Below are 25,401 nucleotides of genomic sequence, written 5' to 3' on the forward strand. Positions count from 1 at the left end.
CTATATATATATATATATATATATATAAAGTACACTGCTGACAGAAACTAAAATATTCTCAGACCTATATATATATATATATATGTATATAATCTTTCCAGTCCATCAATATTCAATCCTTTCCTAGGTCTGAGAATATTTTAGTTTCTGCCAGCAGTGTACTTTCCCCCTGGCTGCATTACAAGCACCACACAGGGCCACCACTGTGGAGGAGCTGCCATCTTAATGCCCCTCATCTAGCATGATTTTGATTTGGGGTTTACTGCATGAAGTGCAGAGACCTCTGAGCAGTGCGCGAGTCTCAGATTACAAAAACAATATTTCTCAGGATTCAGTTATCATTCAGTTCTGGGATTTTTTTTGTTACCTACTGCTTCTTTCTTTCTCTTCTGGTAATGCGTTATAAAAATGAAAAATGAAAGGTTGCAATGAATTTTGGAGTCCATGTTGGCCTCCTCACCTGGCTGTTAAGTCAGTTTAAAGGCTAGATAAAGGCAAGAGCATACCACCAGCTACAGGATCATGCCTAATGAAGCACAAGGGTGTTAAAAATCAACCTTTAGGCTGAAAACATCTTTACTATTGCATTGAATGTTAATGAAATTGAAAGCATATTTACAACATTTGAGTTTAAAAAAAGCAAACCATGATACAAACTGATGTGGAGTTATTTGAAATGATATTTCTTAGTATCACCCCATGGAAGAAATGTTAAAGAACTCAGGCTATATGTGAAATCAAAGAGGTGAAAAATACTTAATTTTTTTAAAGAGCATGAAAGTATGAGCTTTGGTTATGCTCTTTAAATAGGTGTTTCTGAATTACAGACAGAAAATCCTTTAAAAGCAGTTTCCATAGTGACTGAGTGAGAAATAGATTAAACTGTTAGTAAATCAATAATCTGCATACCTAACGTATTATAGCTGACTTTTTTTCATCCAATGACATTTAGATGAATAATTACTTTTAAAAACAGTACCAAGGACAGTAATCTATAACCAGCCCACATGAAAAAAATACTATTTTTTGGGGTGTCAGAGAAGCTTTTCTCTATTGTGTCCTTCCCATAGAGAGATCTGGCCATTTATATTCAAACCTCAAAGGACATTTCTTTATCAACTTTTCTTCCATTTACAAATTAGCAAGATTCTGGAATGTATTCCTTTAGTTTGACTTATCAAACAACAGAAGGCCTTCATCAATAACACACACACACACACACACACACACACACACACACACACACACACACACACGTACACACAAATTGAGATTACACACTTCAATATAAGTAAATTGTTATTTCATCCCAACCTAATTTTATTGCTTCTCAATAAAAGTAATTTGGATTACACATTTCACTATAATATACCATTATTTTCCCCACACTTTTTTCCCTTCAGTTATAGGTCCAAAAACTGGATGTGTGTCGTGTTGGTAGCAAGTTACGGTAGGTATCTATAAACTCCATTTCTCAAACTTCCTACGTTTAAGTTTGAAGCAATTCGTTGTTAGAATTTTGAGCATTATAACTGTATAGGATTCAATGGATGCACATGAGCTGTCATTAACAATTTTTATATTGTTTATTCAAGCTTCAGTTATTGTTGTGTTTAATGTAGAGATCCACTTGTGTCGTACCATATTGTGGTTTTATTTGTAAGGTATGACTGAAATATGGCATTGCTATACTGTTGGATTTAAGCTGCAAGTGATTCTATATTCTAAAGAGCATTGAAACAGGGCTGTAGAAAGAAATTTTGGGCCACCCGCAACTGAAAAAAAATGATAAGAATCTGGCGGAACAGGGAAGATGTTTTAAAGAAAGCACCTCACAGTAAACATAATCTGAGAAATGAAGCAGTTAAATGGCAAAACTTGAAGCAGAACCCAGCACTTGGATTTTAGGAACAGACAAGTGGGAATTTCAGTTTCTACCAAAATGATCATTTATCAAGCAAAATAGTATCCACCAATAGAGGTTTTGCCAACTCTATTAGATCAACATAAAGCCATTCAAAGATTTGTGAAGAAATATCAACTTTCTATGTGGACCAAGGTAAAAATATCATAGAAGATGCCAGCCAAGTATGAAGAATAACTTGTTGAATTCATCAATTTGTCCTTAAATGCAAGGAAAAGAGAAAAGCCTGAACCTCCACAAAATGGAAACACGGATGAGACTCCGTTATCTCTCATGTGCCTTCCAACAGAAATGTCGAGTCCAAGAGAATAAAGACTACTGTTGTTAATAACTCAGGGCACAAAAAGACTCATTACACAAAAGAAGTCTGCCCTGTTGGTATAGAATCAATTTCATTCTCACAGAACAGAAGATGTTAAAAACAGATTGAATGAATTGCAGACTAGTTAGCTATAATTCCAAGAGGGATTACTAGTTTACTTCAACCATTACATGTCTGTATCAACAGACCATTTACAGAACTTATGGAGGAGGAATGGAGCAGATGGATGCAATCTACAGATTCCGAAACGATGCCACTGGGAAAGAGAAAGAGAGCTAGCATTTCTAAAGTTTGTGCATGGGTCAATGCTTCATGGAACTCTATAACTACTGAAACAGTGATTAAATCATTTAAGAAGTGTGGAATCAGTTAACACTCTGGAGGGTACACCAGATAATATATTGAATGAGAATTCAGATTGTGACACGACGGCTTCAGGTATTTCTTCCTTCACTTCTGAGGATGAATTCTGCAGATCTGAGGATGAAAATTAAAATGTGAGTACCTTTTTCCTATTTATATTGCACAGATATTTTATGTATGTGCATACACCACAAATTGATGTATTAAGTGTTAAATTTTTCCTCTAAAAATAAAGTCTTGAAAAGTGGGATGCGTCTTTTATGCTGGTCAGTTTTATATGCTAGCAAACACAGTATGCTTATTATTGTTTGTATCTCAAAAGTAATTTTATTACTTCTCAATAAAAATAATTTTTACAAGAAGTTGATCAAAAAAGCAGTCTGTTATGCATTTTACAGAGTGGCATGGAACTGCCGGTGACTTTGCCCACATCCAATTATAAATGATATCTGAAGACATTATTAGATATGTTAATCTTGTCAGCTACAAGAAAGCTCATGTGTATCGGGTAAAACAGCATCCAGCAGATTAGTCCCTGGCCTCACTTGTCGGTGGCATAGCACTAAGGCAGTAACATGTCATAAAATTAGACTTCATTTGAAGTGAATATGGCACAAACACACGTACCTGCCTCTAAGCTGAACTGCTTTATCCCATTGTTTGTCAGCCATAGCTTTTGCAACAGCTTTTGTCCTTTCTACACATTCCATTAATGGCAACCGAACAGCCTGATTACCAGCTAGAGAGATAAGAACTCCTTCGGAACCTGGTGTTGCTTCCATCAAAGCCAGAACTGCCTCAGCTCCCATACGGCAGCCCTAATAAAGGAAAAGAAAGTTATGTATACAATTAAATATGAAAAGTAATCATACAAATCCATAATACAGGAATGTTAAATCTACTGGGTCTCAGCATTCAGGTCATAAGTGTTTATTCAATAGAAGGATAACTGCATGATGTTTAATGTTCTTGAGAAGGTGACTTAACAACAGCAACAAAAAACCCACAAAAAGCCATTGATAAAAGGAAGCTACAGCAGCCTTGCAGACATTATATGCAGCACTGGTGACAAAGAACTTTTATAAACAATTTAACTTGTTTCATGTTCTTCACCAAATTTTCAGTCTCTTTTCGTCGACTGGTACTCAGTTCTTGAAATATTTCTAGTTCTTCACACACACACACACACACACACACACACACACACACACACACAGACAGAGAGACAGGAAGTTAGTATGTTGCAGGGCTGTCAAATGTTCCAGACCGAATATAACAGTACTTTCCACAATAAAAAGTGTAACATTTTCATATGTTTGTAAGCAAAGGTTTTCAATAAGCATTATGTGCATTTATATGAGGACATAAAACAACTTTATAACAAATTTTAATTAAAATTGTTTAGTTAACTTCAGCAAATGAAAAGCTTACCAATACTCGGTCAAATGCAGATGGATTGCCACCTCGCTGCACATGTCCAAGTACAGTTATACGGGTGTCTTGCTGCAAGTTTTCTACAACAACCTGTTTCACTTTCTCTGAAGTAATCGGTTGTCCATCACGGTCTATAGCTCCTTCCGCAACAATAATGATGTTTAACCGTTGGCCAGCAAGCCGCTCCTATCAATCAAAAATGAGACCTCCATTTCTGCAATGGCACTTTTAAACGAATTTTAGTCTAAATTTCCATGGAAAAGATGCACAAAACAAGTGGCTGACATTACAAAAGAAAATTAGATAGCATTGTCGTAAGTTATCAACAACTATATGAGAAGCTACCTGATGTTTGTTATAATGTGTCCATTTCAGCTTTGATATGCTCAATGAGATTTTTACTCTGTCCACAGACTATCACATAATTTTTGAAGTAATTTACAATTATCAAACTATACAATCGCACAACTGACTATGAATGAAATGACAAATTAGTCAAGTGATGTCAAGAGCCAAGATGCAACAGATGTTTATAGTTATTAAGCACAACAAATATTTCAAAATTAATTCATTTACTTGTTGGAAAATTTCTAGCTCACTAACAAAACCAGCTTAAATGCTTTTGAAACATTTACAGGCATAAAATATCACAGTTTTTATTTTCATGCAGTTGTATTTCTGTTTACTAAAGTACACTACAACAAACAAGAAAAAAAAACGTTATCTTTGTGAATGTACAAAAAGGGTAAGATTGGGGCTAAAGGATACATAGGATGGACAAGGATTAATTTTATAACTAACTGAATATTTCTGTGTGCTGGGTATGAGAAGAAACATTTATAAATTCATGGAAAACATTTCACAGGGGTACACGTATCAATTTTCAAAATTATATGCATATGCTAATGTGTAAAATCACTTAACACATGAATAAACAAATCAGAATGTTTACAGTAATGTACAAGAAATACATTTTAACACACTTCATTTATGAGTAAAGAGCATATTGTTGCAAAAACCTAGCATAACAACAAATGACATGCAAGTGCTAAGTACACAGACAGAGGGCAAGGAAAAATTTAAAAAAATATTTGCTAGTTGCACCCATTTATTGGCAAGCTATATAAAAGCACATATGGATGGACTAAATACATCTATGACCATTGTGTTAATATTCTTTAGGAAATATGTGTTGTAAAGATTGTGAGGAGGTAAGAAGAGAGAACTTTCAGAATATTTATTTTGGTTGATACACTTACGTCTGAGAGTGCAAATCAGCACCTCTAGTAAAAAACAGCACCAAAACTACAGTAACTGAGAAATTTGTTAGCATTTACCAAGTGTTATAGTATTCTGCTGTGAAAAGCTCTTATGAATGTACATTTATCTGACCCTGCTAAGTATCCGTGCACCAAGAAGTTTCGCAGCAGGCATAAACCCAAATGATATTCACTGTTGGCAGAAAGCAAGTAAATATTTTAGCTATTGTAAGTGTATATGCTGCTACCTTGGAAGTAGACTTAACCTGTAGTTTTAGGTTACACTTTCAAGGTACAAATTAACTGCAGCACTACTCATTTACCAGGAAACACCAGACTAAATGCAGATCTTTAAGTGATCAGGAAGAATCAGGTGCAATCCAAGTAAGGTAACGCCCAAGTGAAAGCAGCAGTAACTTGTTATTTGGAGACCAAAACTGTCAAGTGACATGAAAATTTCACTGAATGCGTAAAGTGGGCGTATGTTGAAGTTAACTGTAAGTAGAAGGCTCTCATTTACAAATTAGTGGATATCAGTGACAATGCTTCAACATGAAGAGTTTAAGTGAGTGTGGAATGACTGAGACTGGTGTCACATTCAAGAGGGTATGGTTCATTTCATTGTCTAGCATAGATTTAGGTTTTCTATTGTTTCCATAAATCATTTATTAAAGTTGGTGCTCCAATCTTTGTAAATATCATGGCTATTTTCATTCCCCAATCTCATCCAGAAAGAGCTGTATCTAATGCACTTATCACTGGTGGGACATTAAACACTCAATTTTCCCTTCCTTCTTTTAATGTATGGAGCTTGGCATGCATATACACATGTTATCTGAGACTAACATACAGGAACTTTTAGAGGAAACTGAAAATCAATCTCAGTTTTGGTTTTGCATGCCATGGGGAAGATTGTCTGTAGTTTGATACCGGTTGAATCACTAATCATTTTTTGGACAATGTGTACCATGTACGAACAAACTGGCTGCAAAATTTTATAACAATGAGCAATGTGCTATAAACAATTTGCTGCATGTGTCAAACTTAGTGAGACAGAAATATCTGCTAAGTAAGGAATACAACATAATCTTATAAAAGTTCCAATAATTTTTACATATGACTTAATATTTACTTGGAAATTTTCCATCCTCTTATAAACACCTCCCACAGTTATACCTTTTTGCAGATTCAATGCTATATACATGACACGAAACATGTACCACAGGAAGCAGTTACCACTGGTCTACAAAGCTGATGGTATAGAAATCTATGAGAGAGTGGTTCTCTTACATTCTTAAGCACATTAAGGACAAATTATTTGTATATGCATTGTAAATGAGAAAGACGAAATACTATTTGAAAAAAGTTGTAAACGGATGGTTAGGGTTTAATACTGTATCAATAATGAGGTTATCAGAGATGGAGTCAATTTCAGATAAGGGAAGTACTGAGGAGGAAACTGACTATGTCTTTTTCAAAAGAACCATTCCTCCTACTGCCTGGAAGGTCAGGTAGGAAATAGAAGCCCACTCCGCCCAAATGCGAGTTTGTATCATTCGATGAAGATAGCTGTAAATGATACACAGCACAGGAGACAAGAATGAGGTGTACTAACCAAAATTTCTGAGAATTTTAATACTGCATCCAAAGAATCAGCAGTAAAAACTTCTGCTGCTGGGTATTTCTAGTTCTGTCTTTCAACTGCCAGCCTGCCACAAGGCATCATCATCAATGTGAAAACTAATGCCAATTTCTTTACACAATGTTTTACTGTACCAGTGAATTATGAAATGGACTTGAAGGAACAACGGAACATTAAGCTTTGTTCTAAGTTCCATAACACTGCAGCTGAAACCCGTCACATGTTAAAGCACACTTTTGTCTTTGAGCCAAGCAAGAACATTCAACTGGTTTAGTAAATTTAAACATGGCTGGGAGTCTGGGGAGGAGTACATACGCTCGGGCTGACTGTCAACATGCACAGCTATAAACAATTGAGAAAGTGCATGAAGTGATCCACAAAGACAGAAGGCAAAGTTTGTGAAATCACTGGAATTTCATATGGGATGATGAATTCTAGCTGATGAATTGAACATGAGATGAACTGTATAGGAGTCCATTCCTCATCTTTTGAACGTCAACCAAACACATCATCTGGTTCATGGGCGCACCAAACTGCAAACAGCACTTCAAGCTGAGCAAAATTTCCTGTCCACAATCAATTACTGATGAATCATACATGTACAGTTATGACCCTGAAATAAAACAGCAATTTTCACAGAAGAAGATGCCATCCTCTCTGCGGGCCAAAAACACATGTCAAATTTTGCAGAAACTTCAGGTCAGTACTAATGATGGCCTTTTTTTAATTTTTATTCACAGAAGTGTCTGTAAGTAATTTCTTCCATATGGAAAAAAAAGGGCACTACACCTGCCCCCCACCCATCCTACTCACCTGATCTATCCCCTCTGTGATTTCCTTCTCTTCCCAAAAAATGAAATTTTGACTCTACAGAGGAGATTCTAGCAGAAACGCAACTATTTTTAATACGATTCAGCTAGCAGAAGCCCTACTATGGCAAAATCGATAAAGCGTTTCTTAGAAGCACGAGTAGACTACTTTGAAGGCAACTGTGGAAACAGTTTGTTTTCCGATTTTTATTTGGATGGTCTCAAAAATTTGCACCAGCATCTCATAATTCATTCTGCAAATGTGCTTGGTGTTAGATTTGGCCAGATGATTGGCAAATATGACCTATGTACCAAACTAGTGATGGCCTTTTTTTTTTATTTTTATTCACGGAAGTGTCTGTAAGTAATTTCTGGCTGTCAGGGATATCAGCCAACCTAAATATAACACTGTCAAGCTTTCTGATTTCATCACGAACTGCAGATATCATTGAATAATTATAGTCCAAAAGTGAGTGCAAGAACCACAAATTTTGGTCTCTACAGGACTAAAAGACACCCATTTTTTTTCATTACCGCACACATCAAATTAACTGCATCATGTTTCATTATATCCGCAGCTCGTGGGCTTGGGGAAACGTTCTCACTTCCCGAGCATGGGGTTCCAGGTTTGATCCTGGCGGGGTCAGGAATTTTCACATGCCCCAAGATGAGTGGGTGTTGTTGTGTCATCTTCATCATCATGGAAATGGAAATGAGCGTTTGGCGACATTGGCCGGGAGGCCCCTCGCGGGGCAGGTCCGGCCGCCATATCGCAGGTCTTATCACATTCGGCGCCACATTGGGCGACCTGCACGCCGGATGGGGATGAAATGATGATGAACACAACACAACACCCAGTCCCTGAGCGGAGAAAATCTCCGACCCAGCCGGGAATCGAACCCGGGCCCAGAGGACGGCAATCCGTCACGCTGACCACTCAGCTACTGGGGCGGACTTCATCATCATCATTCATCCCCATTACAGTCAGAGGAAGGCAACGGCAAACCACTTCCATTAAGACCTTGCCTAGTATGGCAGTGCGGGTCTCCCGCATCATTCCCCTACGCTCAGTCAGGAAGCATGGGACTTCTTTTCCATCCCATGTTTCATCACCTATTCCCATCACTATAACTGTTCATCAAGGAGGATGCATCACGACTGCAGAGTTCTGATCGAAACATGTACAGTTCAATAATGTTTGGTAGCATCTACCAGTCTGCTTCAATGCAGCAGTGAAATATGAAAAGGGAGAGTTGCAGTATGGTCTCAAACCAGCCAAGAGTATGTGACTTTTGTTGGTCTGCACAGCTGGAATGTCATGGCAGAATGTTACAGGGATATTCTGACAGTCTACCATCACTGAAGCAATTTGTGAGTGACTGCTATGTTTACAAACACAAAAACAGCATTTAATAATTCTGTATAGTTTGTGGAGAAGTTATTTAACAAAAAGAGCGTAGATCACTTATGACCTGGTCTGTCCAGAGTCCACATTTGAACTGGGCTGGACATATATTATATGTTGCACCAAGTACACGGAACTACAGACCTCAACACAACACACCACACCAATACTACTTCCTGTTGATGCTATGTGAAAAATAGGCTGTCACTGAACATTTCCTTATGGAGTCCAATCTATACTGAGGTTTGGAGAATGTATTAAATATCACCACATGACAGAGGGATACACAACAAAAACACATCAGTATTAGATGAGTGTCTTGTTGTCTTCGACACACCCATAAAATGCTGTGGACATTGCCTGGCTGATTTAATGGACATTTTCATCACTCATTTTGGAATTGTGTTAACGCTTCGGTAGCATCTTCTACTTTCAGGACCAATAAATTAGTCCTCGAGACTACATTCTCAAACACTACAGGTTTTTTCCACCTGATATTAACACCATTTGGCATATCTAAGAATTTTTAGAAATTCTCTTATCATAGTTCTCAACACACTAGGTCTTTTAACAATGTCAGTAAGTTCTTTTCACATTCTGAGATGCGCCATTTCAAACTCTGTGCATCTATCAAATCCCTAAAATATAAACTTCCATGACCGGAAATGTCACAATTAATGTAATGTTTTGGGCTATTATGCCGTGGGCGAATGGATTTCACATCAAAACCCAAGGTATCACCCCATCTGCAGAGAACATTTTCAAGGGTGGGTTGTAGCTTTTTTGAATCTTGGCTCGCTACTGACTGCATCAAAATTCTGCTTCTGTGTGCTTCCATGGAGTGGTGCAACGTCATGTTTTGAATACCCAAGCACAACTGACTGTTGTTGAATGCTGTCATCCATTGTTGCTATCACCCCATGGTGGAAAAGTGGTACATGTGTTCTTCAGCACAAGAATCCAGATGTCATTCAATTTCATGCCCTCCTCCTTCTTACTGAAATTCCTGGGGAGTGTATAACAATCTCTGTGGCCTCTCTGTATCTCATGGTATCCACTTCTGGCTGTCAGTACTTGGCAGCATGGCAGAGAGGAAGTAGATCATTTTTACAAACATCTCAACGTAATCAACCCGAAGATTCATTTACTGTGGAGGAGGCAGGCAGGCAGAAAATTAAATTTTCTTCGTGTGCGAGTTTCCAAGAAAGAAGATGCTAGCTTGGGCCACATGGTTTACTGAAAACCAATGCGTACAAACTGTTACTACCATCACCCAAAACAAGAACGAGGCATCAAAAAACGTTGGCAGATATATCAACCAGTGAATCAGAGCTGCTTGAAGTAGAATTAAAACATCTTACCAGTGCATTGCTCAGGAATGGTTATTTGTTCGGTGAGGTAAGAAGAGTGTTAAGACCACCACATAGAAATCACAGCGATGCTCAAGCGCTGTTGGAGCCAAAAGTTTCCCTGCTTTTCATTACAGACATTACTGACTGCATAGGAAAAAATCTTGAAAAAGTAGAACATTGCAGTAATATACAAACCCACCTGGAAGATATGAGATCAGAGCCCACACAGAAGCATTCCGACAATCCTCCTTTCCACGAACAATACGAGACTGGAATAGAAGGGAGAACCGATAGAGGTACTCAGGGTACCCTCTGCCACACACAGTTAGGTGGCTTGCGGAGTATTGATTTAGATGTAGATGTAGACGCAATGCCATCTCTTAGCATAAGCACCAGCTTTTGGCAGGCAGTACAGCCATAAAAAAAGTCATGTCAGCGCAGAATGCAAAGAGCACCTCTGTAGCAGCGAAATGTTTAAAAATGAAGCATTTTTAATTCAAATTCCTATGTCTGACTAACCCATTGTGAAATTAAGTAATATGCATACCGTATTGTGTTTTGGAAGTTGGATCTTAAAACACATCAAAGTTCTTACAATGAGATGGCAAAATATTGCTCCAATAACCACTCTACGAGGTGTAAAATTATGATGAATAAATCAGTCCTGTCACTTAATTCTGTATGTCAGTAGCTTAAATATACAGTTCAGATAACATCAAGCATTAAATGACATGAGACATAAGGCAGACAAAAGCTGAATCCATGTGCTTCTTGACACATGAACAGCCAATCTGATGATTTGAAAATGGTTCTCAAGACTGTTCAAGTGAACATCAAGCTTATTCCTCAGCTTTGTCTTTAATACACATACAAAAAAATATTTAACAATAATGGAAATTTCTAGGTGGAACAGTAAGTAAAATAAGGGAAAAGCAACCACTCACTGACGTGTGGCACATATACGTACAACAGAACACAGTATTCACTAGCTTTTTGAGCTCTTCTAGCCACAGTTTGCGAGTTAGAGAATATTATGTTATATCATGTGCCACATCAGTCAGCTTACAGTGAGTTGTTGCCCTTCCCTTATTTTACATACTGTTCCAACAAAAATATTTGCTGTATGTGACAAGTTAAAACTGTATGCCACAGAGAGCCTCTAACCTACATACAGTCCAGTGCTCTAACAGTCAAGTCACATGAATGAAACCCATCTGGCTGTCAAGAGGGCAATGTGTGAAGCCTTCAATAAGTACTGTAGCAAAATATTGTCATACGATCTTTCACAAAAATCAAAGGAATTCTGGTCATATGTAGAGGCTGTTAGTGGCACGAAAGTTAAAATATTCAGTCAGATTTTGATAAGATTTCAAAGTTGTGCAAATAATGGAAAGTTTCTTTAAATTTTCAGAAATGTAAAATAGTGCAAAACACACACACACACACACACACACACACACCAAAAGAAAGAAAGAAAGAGAAAGAGAGAGAGAGAGAGAGAGAGAGAGAGAGAGAGAGAGAGAGAGAGTGGTATCCTATGACTATAATATCAAGGAGTCACAGTTGATCGGCCGACTCAAACAAGAACCTGGGTGTAACACTTCGTAGGGATATGAAATGAAACAATCACACAGGCTCAGTTGTGGGTAAAGCAGGCGGTAGTCTTCAGTTTATTGGTAGAATACCAGGAGAGTGCAATCAGTATACAAAAGAGGTTGCTTACAAATCACTCGTGTGACCTATTCTAGAATATTGCTCCAGTGTGTGGGACCTGTACCGAGTAGAGCTAACAGGGGATATTGAACGTGTACAGAAGAGACAGCACAAATGGTTACAGGTTTGTTTAATCCCTGGGAGAGTATTAGAGCGACTCTGAAAAAACTGAACTTGAAGATTAACATAAACTATCCTGAGGATGTCTACTAACAAAGTTTCAAGAACCACCTTTAATGATGATTCTGGAACATTCATTATTGAAGCAAAATGTGGTTGGCATCCCTGCCAGAAGCTTCCTTGTGTTACGTCTGTTAGTTATTGTTCAATGCTGTACCGAATATAATATCTGCCGCACGTTTCGCGAATTTTGAAATGGCAGAGTTAGAGGAGCAACAAATGTGCATTAAATTTTGCATGAAACTCAAGAAAACCTTTACAGAGCCACACCAAATGATGCAGGAAGCCTATGGTGATGAGTGCTTAAGCTGCATTTGGTGTTACGAACAGATCAGACGGTTTCAAAATGGCAGGACGGAAGTTAAAGATAACCCTTGTTCAGAATACCTTTCAACGTCTACCAATGACACTCATGTCAGTAACGTCAATGAAATTGTGCGTGCCATTCGAAGGCCGATTGTCCGAGAGACTGCAGAAGAATGTGAAATTTAAGTTGGATTGTGTCATGAAATCCTGACACAGTGTCTTGGAAAGCATTGTGTTGCTACTAAATTCATCCCGTGGCTCACGAGTCAAGAACAGAAAGACAAATCTGTGAAGAGTTTTTGAATAAAACAAATGAGAACAAGATGTTCCTTAAGAGAATCGTAACTGGTGGTGAGACGTGGGTCTACGGTTACGATGTTGAGACCAAGGTTCAATCCCTACAATGGGTCGAGAAAGGTTCTCCGAGACCAAAAAAAGCTTGTCAGATCATGTCAAACAGCAAAGCCATGCTGACAGTTTTCTTTGACTTTGAAGGATTAGTTCATCATGAATTCATGCCACAGGGACAAACTGTTAATCGATGATACTATTGGGATGTGCTGTGATGCCTGCAAGAAAATGTGAGAAGGAAGTGGCCTGAAATTTGGGGAGACAGTTCATGGCTCTTGCATCAAGATACCGCATCCAGACATTTATCCCAGACTTAATAACAAGATTATTAGTTCTTCAACTCCCAAAAACATGCCAGAAAGGAAGCAATAGCAGTTTAAGAGGTAGCAGGTCAGCACGAGAAGGTTCAGAGTGGAGAGCCCCTGAGATATATGCTTCTGGAATTGTATCTATTGTTTAATTCCATTTTCTGATAAGGGAATCAGATGTTGTCATGGTAGCTACTTTCTTCCTGGTAACACTTTATAATCTCATAATCCCTCTCCAGTGACAACATGATTAGTCTTCTCGTCAATAGATACACAGAGTGATCTTTCCCTGATTGCAACAAATTGTTTCTAAGGAACTATGCTAAGTACATCTAGGTGGTTTGTGACAAATGGTATCTTAACTCAAAGTTTCTTATGTAAACACTTCCATATGTCTATGCAAATTTCTGCACATTTTCCAACCATCACAGAAACAGTTTACCTGGACACATTTGAACATCATGTTGCACCTCAGTTACAGAAATTTCAGCCACAGGTAGTGTTTCACCAAGATGTTTCGCACCAATAAACTAAAGGTTCCTTCTTTGCTAGTAGTTGGATGTAACTTTTCCAGACAGATGGATCAGCAGGGAGGATCCACGCTCACCTCACATAACCCCTCTTGACCTTTTGTTGTGGTTACATTACAGATAAAATGTTCTGTTCACCAGTACCTAATGTGAAAACTCTTGCAGCACAAATATGACACACTGCAGAGGCAGTGATGTAAGAGATGTTTGCAAATACATGGAGAGGAACTGAGTACTGCCTAGACATTCTGCAGGCAATAAAAGGAGCATAAGTGGAAGACTTGCAACAAACAGTATAGCTGTATTTAGCTTAGTTCCTCATAAATAGATTTCTGTAATCACAGAAATATTTCATGTTCTCCCTGTAGTTGTGTGAGTTTGGAAATATAAATGGGCATACAAAACATGGCAACAGACACACTTCAAGAAATGCAGTGGGATTACTTTCAATATTTAGTTATATCTTTGATTGTCCCATGTTTATTGGGACAGATGTTAGTCTGCCACTCCTCCTCCCATTTATGCAAAATCCGATATGGTAGATATGTTTTTAAATAAGCTTAAAGTGCTGATAGCATCAACAATTTCTTCTCAAAGGCTCCCTTGGCTAGTTCATCTGCTCTGTCAGTTCCTAGCATGTTGATATGGCTCACTGTCCAAAGGATGATAATAGTGGCTTTAGTTCTGTAAAGATCATATAAAAGCATTAGAGTCCGAGCTGCCGGAGAGGGCAGTCGTGTGTGTGTGTGTGTGTGTGTGTGTGTGTGTGTGTGTGTGTGTGTTTATTTTCCTGATGAAGGCTGTGGCCAAAAGCTAATGTGTAAGTGTCTTTTAGTTGATGCACATCTGCAACTTAACGTGTCATCTTTACAGTAAGTAGCAAACTATTTTTTCCTTACATTGCCGATAGAGCATCTGGATATTTCACGAAAGTCATATTATTTCCGGGAAACTGTTGAGAGTGTCAGCAGCATACGAAAGGTTTCTGGACAAAACAAATTTTGAAGTATGTGAGAGATCAAACTTGAGTTACCAGTTCCACTGTATTAATGATACATCCACTCAATAGACAACAATGTTTGAAGAAATTATCATGGACATACGAGGGGGGACCCAAAACAAACCGGATTGTTGTCATAAAAAATTTATTGATGAACCTTTTTACAAAATTACTTCAGTCACCTTCAAAATACTCTCCAATATATGCGATGCAATTGTCAAGTCTCTTTTTCCCACTGTTGGAAGCATGTTTGGAACTCTTCAAGTTTGATATTGTCCAGTGCCCTTTGCGAAGCTGTTTTTACCACCTCCACATCGTCATAACGCTCCCCTTTTAGTGTTTTTTTCATTCGTGGAAATAGGAAAAAGTCGCACGAGGCTAGGTCCGGCGAATACTGAGCGTGGGGAATGACAGACCACCTCTGAGATACCAAATAGTGGGTCACTCGTAAGGCCGTGTGTGCTGGAGCGTTGTTGTGATGCAGAAACCAGTCATCTGCTCGCCAAAGTTCCGGACGTTTCCTGCTCACATCCTCTCGCAGACGCCTTGAAACATCCAAGTAAAAGTGCTGGTTAACAGTCTCGCCAGGGGGTACGAATTCCCGATGCACAATTCCACGAACATCAAAAAAGGCAATAATTATTGTCTTCACATTTGACCTCACTTGCCTTGCTTTTTTTGGTCTGGGAGAGTTGGGAGTCCTCCACTGGCTTGACGCTTGCTTGGTTTCTGGGTCATACCCGTAACACCAACTCTCATCCCCTGTAATGACATTGTTCAAGAAGTTTGGATCACGTGCAATCTCTGTTTTCAAGTACTGACACACAATCATGCGGATGGTTTTTTGTTCCTGTGTGAGAAGGCGCAGAACAAATTTAGCAGCAACACATCTCATGTGCAAATCCTCACTCAAAATCCGCTGGCACGAGCTCCAACTGATTCCTGTCTCTGCTGAAATTTGGTCGATCGTTTGGCGGACCTTCCTGTGTGAGAAGGCGCAGAACAAATTTAGCAGCAACACGTCTCATGTGCAAATCCTCACTCAAAATCCGCTGGCACGAGCTCCAACTGATTCCTGTCTCTGCTGAAATTTGGTCGATCGTTTGGCGGACCTTTTCAATGTTCTCCTCATTTCACAATGTTGAAGGGCATCCAGAACGAGCTTGGTCTTCAACACACATCTCACTACATTTAAAGCACCCAAACCACTCGAAAACCTGTGTGCGGCTCATAGCGTCCTCCTGGAAAGCTTCCTGAAGCATTTGGTGTGTCTCCATTGCAGTTTTTTAAAGCAGGAAACAAAATTTCACACACTCTCTTTGTTCTTTTAAAGTTGCCATAATGACTTCGCAGAGGTAAGCTGCCAACAGTCAGAGAAACACAATACCACACTTGCATGTTCAGCTCTACACTGATGCCGTCTCAACTAACACCATCTTGCGTGAGAACCCTGCACTACGTGTACGAGTGGCAGCGCCCTCGGAGTCCGGTTCCTTTTGGGTCCCCCCTCGTATGCATACTAAACTTGTTCTTTTTTGGAGCCGTCTGTGGAGACCTGGTTGAATGATATGCATTCCTGAAGGACTGAATAGAAATGACAGTGGTAAATACATGGGACCATGTCAGCTTTAATGCCTTGCTTACACCATGGTGATTTGTGACGTTGGGATTCAGTGAGTGGTTGTCCAGTGTGTATGATATCTTTTGCCAAACACTGACAAAGGTAGTGTAGTGTGCCCCAAGTTTTTAAATGATCATCAGACTTTGTTCATTATTAAGTTCAACCATAACACAAGCAAACACTCACTTGGCACATTCAGCAATTAGTCATCAGCTGCAATGCACCTACACCAGATACTGCCATGTCACTGATAATAGGTGCTGTACACGTATCGGTTATTTCGTTATTATTGTAGCACGAACAACACTATGAGGCAAATTAAAACAATGAAAGTCTTCCCTGCTTTTGCCAATCACTGTGTTTAACACATGTAGTTCTTGTTTCAATTTTTATTGGCTGGTTGCTTCATCTGTCCCGCCAGTAATGCTCATATTGTCTTTTCATTGGTACGCATTGTAAAAATGTATTAAGTTGCTTTGTGTTCTCTAATGAAACTTAGTCACAGGAAATCAATTCTGCTTAAATGATTCGGAGAGTTTTAGAAAGCATGTCACTACTGACACAGCAGATTTCTAAAATAAACTCTGAGATTACTGGACTTTCTTTGTCAAGTGTTTTAGGTTTCCGGTGAAAAGGAGACTGCAGTGAGAAAACAACACACATAGGAATATATAGTGCAATCTTTACTTCCACATTAAACTTACAATGACTGGAGTAAGTCAGCGGATGTTGGGATAACGGAAGAAGATTGAATAACAAGGATGTTGTGTAATTCTACTTATTTTAATCCCATAATTAATTAGAAGTAGTAGCTGGTGTACGTCAAAGGGATGAATACATGTCTCCAGCAGCATGCTGTCTATTAGGCTCATATAGAAATCTTCCATTATGAGGAGGACTCTGCTACGATGTACAAGATCTAATAAACCCAGGGCAGATGGTATGGGTGACGCCTGCATAATCTACTTGGATTAAGATGAGTGATTAATGGAATTTCATGAGGATGGTTACATCTGCTTCCCAGGATGTATTCCCACAGAAATTTTAGCAAGCAAGTTGCTTTATGTGTGGCAAACAGCCTAATTTATTGAACACTAGGACTAAAAATGAAAACGGCCTGCTACTTCTCGCAGGTGTTTACCTAAGTGTAATGATCATGTGACTGAGTAAATCTCATTTTACAGAAGTACGTGACTCTGAATTTTGCAGGTGATAAACAATATTCCTGATTTTGGATCCATGTCTGCACTTTCCATAGCTCAGTCTGAAACTGACATTCTGTTACTCATAGTGATGTGAACCTACTGTAGAGACAAAGTAATTTGTAGAATTTAGAACAGCCTTTGATTAAAATTTTTTCGTTTATTTTATGACCAATAATTGACAATGCAGATCATAAAATGGGTACTGCAACAATTGGACCATTTATTGTGTTTGGAAGCAGGATGGTGATCAAGACTCTGAACTCTTTGGGACCCCATTTTCCTGATGTGTTGGTTAGTAAGCAACACATGTTCTCTGACATGGAATAGTTAATGGGGTAAAAAATACTTAATCAAAATGGAGCTTGAAGCCCCACTTTTGTAGCAAAGCCAGGAAGTGGTGTCTACATGTTATGCCACACGCCTCTTGCAAATCAATGAAGATCATAGATGCCACTGATGTACAAAGGCATCTTTGATGGCAGACTCAAACTGTAAAAAGTGATTTCTTGTTTGCAGACACCAACAGTGTCTTATTTGCCGTACATTTGATCAGTTTGACTCTGGTTGGTGTTAAACTGATTGGTTTGTATCTATCTTTGCTAGTGTTTTTATCTGCTTTTAATGTCATTATGATTATGCTTTCATTCTATGATTAGGGGAACCCCTTTCTGTCTTATCTTGTTGAATGCCGTTATATTTATTTTGCCACAGTTACACACGTGATGGACCAGTGGTTATACATTGTATCTGGTCTTGAGGATGTCTCTTAACTTTGTGCTTCTGTAAATCGGGCATTACATATCTAAAGCATCGGTACTGGTGGAACTTCTATTGACGTTCAGTATTATGAAAAAACACATTGATAGCCCCTATATCAAACAATGTAAAGTCCAGGATTGAATAACAATATCATGAACAGGACATACTGCTACTCGGCATTAAGACGAGGCACTGAGTAACAGACAGGCACAACGAAAAGACTACCACACATTCAAGTTTTAGGCTGTAAAGCTGTCTTTCTTCTTCTACTTCGAAAGGAGGTCTTTCGGCTGAAAATATATATTTAACAATCTTTTTGTTGTGCATGTCTGTGACTCAATGTGTCCTCTATATGGTGACTAGCAATCTCTCCCTTTTCATAATAATGTTAACACCTTTATCAAAAATTCCAGCTGGAAAGGAGTGTCATTAATATGACAGTTTGGCCCACCCTTGAGATGCTGGCTTACGTGCATTCTTTGTGGTAACACGTTTTCCCAACAATCTTTCTTTCTTTTTCTTTTGACTGTTTAAAAAAACAGTGCCTTCTTTCTTGGACATTTGAATAAGATTTGGTTGTCAGAGGAAGCATTGCTACACAGATGTTCACCTTTCTTCAATGGTGTCAGCTAATTCTTTTTACTGCTATGGGACTGGCTTGCATCTAGGAGGTCCTGTAGAGAAGGATATTGTGCTGTTTGCTGCTTGGATATTATGCTCACTGTGTCTCTCATCAATGTTCTTCTCTTAGTTCGATATAATTTGAGCTAAAGAGGAGTATGCATACTGTTTGGCAGCTCAGAACAACTGACATGATATGCCTTCAGTGGGCCACAAAAGTGGTATGGATGAGATAACTCGATAATGGTCACTGTCGCACAGATTTCTGTGTGCACTTCACTGTTTGTTACCGCTGCAAGGCTCGGACTACAGTTAGGTAAACAGCAGTAAATGTACTACAGCAACACTAAAACGTATTGGGGTGTCTTTATTAATTAGACTGCAGTCCAGTTTTCCTCTACTATTCATGTATGGGTACTGAAGTTACCCCAGAGGATAAGGGGAGGAGGTTACTATTGCATTAGATCTATTTCTCAGCACAGAATTTCAGTATTAAGATGAAGATGTACACACAACAAATTGTTATTAAGGCAGGCAGGTGAACACAAATGGCTACTGCTAGGAGTGTAGAGCTTAATGATGCCTGACTGCTATAGATGGAAGATTGTATTAACACATATTTCTGTATTAATCTGATTTTTGCAAAAGCTTGATTTATATTTAGTGGTGACAGTAATCTTTATGGTTCCACTGAATAACTGCTAGATATTGGAGGAGGGGTTGGGGGTGGGAGGGTAGAGCCAATTAAGGTGATCAGGGTTTAGGCTGGTCGTCACTTGTTCTCAAGTGTCCCAAAGGATAGGTGTAATATCCATGTGTACTGGTAATGGGAAACCCTAGAGGAAATGTGGCTTTCTTTTCAGGAAACACTATGAGAAAATTTAGAGAACCGGCATTTGAAGCTGACTGCCAAACGATTCTGCTGCCACCAATAAACATCGCACCTAAGGACTAGGAAGATAAGATATGAGAAATTAGGGCTCATACGGAGGTGTGTAGACAGTCTTTTTCCCTCGCTCTATTTGCAAGTGGAACAGGAGGGGAAATGAAAAATAGTGGTACAGGGTACCCTCCGCCATGCAATTTGCGGAATATCTATGTAGATATGTAAATTTTCTCTCTCTCTCTCTCTCTCTCTCTCTCTCTCTCTCTCTCTCTCTCTCTCTGTGTGTGTGTGTGTGTGTGTGTGTGTGTGTGTGTGCACGGCCTCCATTCGGTGATGTTTGTGTAAGTGGATTGGCTGTTTGCAGGAGTAAGATTTCCAGAAGGGGGTACTTTTTCCTCCATCAGTGCCGCCACAGTAGGATAGAGGTCTGCAGCTGTACTAGCATGCCGTCTCCCCCCCCCCCCCCCCCCCTCTTCTGGTGTCGTAAGGTTGGAGATCAAGCGAGGTAAATGGTTCACGATTTGAAAAGAGGAAGTACTAACTGCAACATTAGTAAAGCATGTACAAAACACACGCACACACATTTTTTTTTCTCATGTAGGAACAACAAGCAGTCAATTGTTTTGCACCATTATATCGTGCCTCTTTGGCTCATAAGTTCATTCACATAGAAAGTGTAAAAGATAATCTTACACCACAGAAAAGTGCTATCTAATCTAGGGTATCTTTCCCCAAAAGGTTTACACTCTATTGTACGAATTTGGGAAAAGGGGGGTTAATACAGGTGGTTGAAGAAAAGGGAATTGTAGAATGTGAAGAGAGAGGAGAGGAGAGTGGTGGGATGGGGGGGGGGGGGGAGGAGGGAGGGGGGAGAGGGCAGTACTGCAATATCTCAGGGCCTCTTGCTTGTACCCATGAAAGATTTGTGAGCCCCATGGGTGGTGGTTGTGCTGGTGACTGTGAACTGTATAAGACTCCTATTTCAAATAAAATATTTTACTTCCTGAAACAGTGCAGAATATGGTGCTAGAAAGTGTGCTCACCCACGCCAATCACTTTAGGAGTCAATGACAGACTCATTCTCTGAGCATGATTAGGGTTACACAGATAAGCCAAGTTAGTTTAAAATGTTAATAAGCTAAACATAAAGCAAAAGTCAAGGTTGCAAGCTACATTCAGACACACACATTTGCTTAGGTGCCACCCATCCCAAGCTGATATAATGTATTCAATTACTAAGTATTAGCCCTACCAATAGTTTGTAAAAAGGGGTTTTCACATTTTCTTTTTTTTTCTGCCTGAGTCTGATTCAACAGTATGATTTAAGTAGGAAAGTAATGTAGCTGATGGAAAGAAAGAACGTGGTGAAGACAAGATGCAGAAATGAGAAGTCTCCTCTTGCCTGTGCTAACTTCTTGCAGAGTTTAGTTGGCCAATCATGCTCTGGTGGCCATTCAGGAATAAACACAAAATCAGCTTCACTTGTCAGGGCAGTCACCAGCGCCAAATATCTGAAAATTGACAAAACTGATTTTAAATACTATAGTATATCATGATGATAAATAAGGTTAAACTGCAAGGTAAATGATGAAGGGCAGTGGTATTAGCAAATTTCTCAAAATATTAAGTATACAACAAAGACAGAATTTAAAAATGAGTGCAGTAAATCAAATTCTGCCTCTTGTCACAATGGCCTTTATTAATAACACTATCATTTTACAAGGAATTGAAATGTGGACAATTAGAGTGTTATATTCCTGAGCATGGGGAATTTATTCTCTTGTTTTTGTAACATTTTTAATAAACGACAACACAGAGATGGTGGAATTTTATTTACTACATGTAACAATGGCCAGGAACATATCAGAACAGGGATGGTAAAAAAGCAATGTCTGGGAAGGTTACAGTGATAGTTTATGACATCTAAAATGTAGAATATGGAAAATAGCTTTTTAAGCTGTAAACATTATGTTACCCCCTTGCATTTCTGTACTTTATGTATGATATATGTACATGGCAGGCATTGAAAGACTTGTCAAGGACCTGTTTGTTATCTGATAAATGTTTATTATCTAATAAAAACTGCTGATATAACTGGAACAGATAACTGTCTGGGAAGTAGGAACTTTTGACTCAACTTCATACGTAATAATTGACATTTTTGAAAGCCTGCAGCTGTAATTCATTATTCAAATAATGCAATACTGCACTAGTTACACATTTTTTCGCGCTTAGCATGACGTGTTTAGGAAATTTTTTCTTGTTGTCAAGTGCAGATTTGTACATAATTATTTTGTGATGTTTGAACGTTTGTTATTCTGCATCTCTTGCACTGTACTCATTTTTGCAGGTTATCAGGTACTGTGCCTCCTCAGTTACGCGCAAACCAGACACATGCAAACTATCATTCACATGGCTGGTTTGTATCAAATTACAAAAATACATACGTAAGTTCTGCACTTGACAACAAGAATAAACTCTCGAAACACATTTTTCTCAGCATGAAAAAATAAAAAAAAATACATTACCAGTGTTGTGTTTAAACTAAAAACATTTGAGCAACACAAAGTAAATGACTGTGCCAACTAGTGCTACATGGCCAAATGCTAAAACATGCTAAATATGGTTCAACAAAGGTGTCATGATGATCACAACTATGAAACTACATTTGTGCAGTACAGACAGTTTGGAAATGGTTCTGATTGGTCATGAAATCTGTTATATCCTAGCCAGTAATGCCACCCGAGCCCGCTGCCAAAAGGTTGGCAGCATCAAAGTCCGGACGCCGTCCGCATAAGCAGCGCCAGCGAGACAGGAAATCGCCGCAAGTCTGCGCGCGCCACCGCTGGCTTCTGGATTCTTAAGCGCTGGAGTCGCGAGCGCTAGGACAGTTCTGTATTCGCCGCTCAGTTGTATACTCGCCATCGAATTGTGTACTTGCTGGTCAGTTGTGTGTTCATCGCAGCAGAGTTGTTGTTTGTCGTCAGCCGACGCTGACCTAGCCGCTCCGACCCGAACTAGACAGATCTCTGTAGACACGGAGTTCACTACTGTGTTTCTGTATCTTAATAAAGATAAGTACCGACTTTTATTTAATCAGAGTGTTTGGGTTTTCATCTTTTTGTTCACTGTTCCAGCGGACCGGTCGGCCCGCTATTAAAAGTGTGGCGGTGACTTCGTAATCCATTTCTACAGCAAATTGTTTGTCGCTACGAACGCCGCCACAAAACTGGCGACGAGGGCTTCCGAACTCGTGTGCAGGGCTGGTTCAACTTGTTTCTGGTTATAGCGATAAAATTTTGGGGGCTGGTTTAATTTGTGTTCACTATGTCTGCCGACTTACAACAGTTGATCTTGTTACAGAGTCAGCAAATACAAAGTCTGGTGGAAGCAATCGCCAAACAAGCGGCTAATCCTCCAACACAAAAGTAAGAAGCACAGGCAGCACCACCTTTCCGTGCTTTTGATGCATCAAGAGAAGAATGGCGAGAATATTTCGCGCAGTTGCAGGCGCACATGACAGTCTACAAAATCACAGGTACTGAGCGGCAGCTTTATTTAATTTCCACTGCAGGCGTGGAAGTCTATCGACTACTTTGTAAGTTGTTCCCGGAATCCCAGCCAGAAGCTTTAGACTATGACGTTGTTGTTAACAAGCTTGCTGAGTATTTCGAGTCGCGAGTTCATGTGGCAGCAGCCAGATTCAAGTTCTTCAGATTAAAGAAACTGCCACATCAATCTAATAAACAGTGGTTAACAGATTTACGGGGCCTCACCCGTCAGTGCCGATTTAATTGTGTGTGTGGAGCTTCCTACAGTGATGTCATGTTACGAGACGCTATTACTCAAAACATTGCAGATTCTCGTATTCGTGCTGCTATCTTAAAGTTGCCTGACCCGTCATTAGAGACTGTGATGAACATCATTGAAGCCCAAGATACTTTTGACTATGCTGAGTGTGAGTTAGATCAGCCATGTATTTCTCAAATTGCCTGTGCTAAGCAAGTTATGTCACGCCCGCGGCCCCACCGGCAGAGTCAGACTGTAAACACTAGCCGGCCGCGTCATGTTAAACACATTCGTCAGCTGCGTGTGCAAAATGATAGAGTTAAGTCTTGCCCTAAGTGTGTTCTTGCTCATCCTCGTGAACGTTGCCCGTTAAAAAACGCGGTTTGTCACTTTTGTCAAAGGAAAGGACACATCCAGACTGTTTGTTTTCGTAAACGCAAGAACAATTCTAGTGCTGCCCAGCCCATGGATATTCATGTTCTTCAAAGCCAGCCCGCCCAGAAGGTCGCGTTTAAAGACTCTTCCACGGTTCGTGTGGGTAATAAACTTGTTCGCAATAAGCCACCCACCCAGCCCTCTGCTATGCGACCCAAGCGTAATTCAACCGCTGTGAAAAGTGATGTACAGACTGCAAGTGACGCGGGAGTTGTTGTTCCACCCGCCCAACCCACAAGTTGTCGTAAGCAGCGAACACGTGCTGAACGCGCTGATTTTGTGTCTTCCGCCTCCACTGCACTGATCCAGAGACAGTGTAATAAACTATTTGTGAAACTACGCATCCAGGATAAGACCTTCAATTTTCAATTAGACACTGGTGCGTCTGTGACTCTCATAAATAGTGCTACGTATGCAGCTATCGGCTGCCCTAAACTTTCAGCGGCAAAACATTCTTTGGCTACTTATAGTGGAGAACAAATTCCTGTGTTAGGTGTATGTCGCGTGCCAGCCACATTCCGTGGCAATACAAAAACAGTTTCATTCATAGTGCTCCGCGCTACAGACAGTGTAAACATTTTCGGATTAGACTGTTTTGACTTGTTTGGCCTGTCTATCCAAGACAATGTGTTGCAAATTAATTCTGTTGTTGTTCCTCAAGACAGCATAACCGATTTGTGTAAACAATACAGTGACATATTTAAAGACGAACTAGGTTGTGCTGCGAACTTTGCCGCTCATATTACGTTAAAAGATAATGCTCAGCCTCGATTTTGTCGTTGGCAAAACAACGGTGTTATTCAACCCGTTTCAGCGAGCCAGTGGGCTTCTCCCTTAGTTATTATAAAGAAACCGTCTGGCAAGTTACGTTTGTGTGCTGATTTTAAGTCGACAGTTAATCCTCAGACTGTCATTGATTCTTTTCCTTAGCCTAGACCGGACGAGCTGATGGATAAGTTAGGGGAAGCTCGTTTCTTTTCCAAAATTGATCTCCGTGAAGCATATTTGCAATTGCCCCTCGACGAGCAATCACAACAGTATTTTGTCATAAACACGTCGTTGGAGTTGTTCCGTTTTCTGCGTTTGCCTTTTGGTTGTGCGTCAGCTCCAGCTGTTTTTCAGCGTTTTTTGTCACAACTTCTGGCTAATGTGCCATCGTGTTGCAACTATTTAGACGATATTGTTGT

The 25,401-nt window shown here is 39.5% G+C and overlaps 1 protein-coding gene across 3 annotated transcripts in view; it reads right to left on the reverse strand.

Moving 5' to 3' along the window:
• The window catches only part of LOC124783531 (ATP-dependent 6-phosphofructokinase), an 80,317-nt gene that overhangs the window by 31,671 nt on the left and 23,245 nt on the right, over positions 1-25,401 (reverse strand). For all 3 annotated transcript variants that reach the window (XM_047254031.1, XM_047254030.1, XM_047254029.1), the window contains exons 6-8: positions 21,393-21,501; positions 4,041-4,229; positions 3,237-3,427 (exon numbers count right to left, since the gene is read on the reverse strand). In XM_047254031.1, coding sequence (XP_047109987.1) covers positions 3,237-3,427; positions 4,041-4,229; positions 21,393-21,501 — 489 coding nt within the window. The remainder of the gene's footprint in view (positions 1-3,236; positions 3,428-4,040; positions 4,230-21,392; positions 21,502-25,401) is intronic.

The sequence above is a fragment of the Schistocerca piceifrons genome, chromosome 1 (assembly GCF_021461385.2).
Source record: "Schistocerca piceifrons isolate TAMUIC-IGC-003096 chromosome 1, iqSchPice1.1, whole genome shotgun sequence".
NCBI lineage: Eukaryota > Metazoa > Arthropoda > Insecta > Orthoptera > Acrididae > Schistocerca > Schistocerca piceifrons.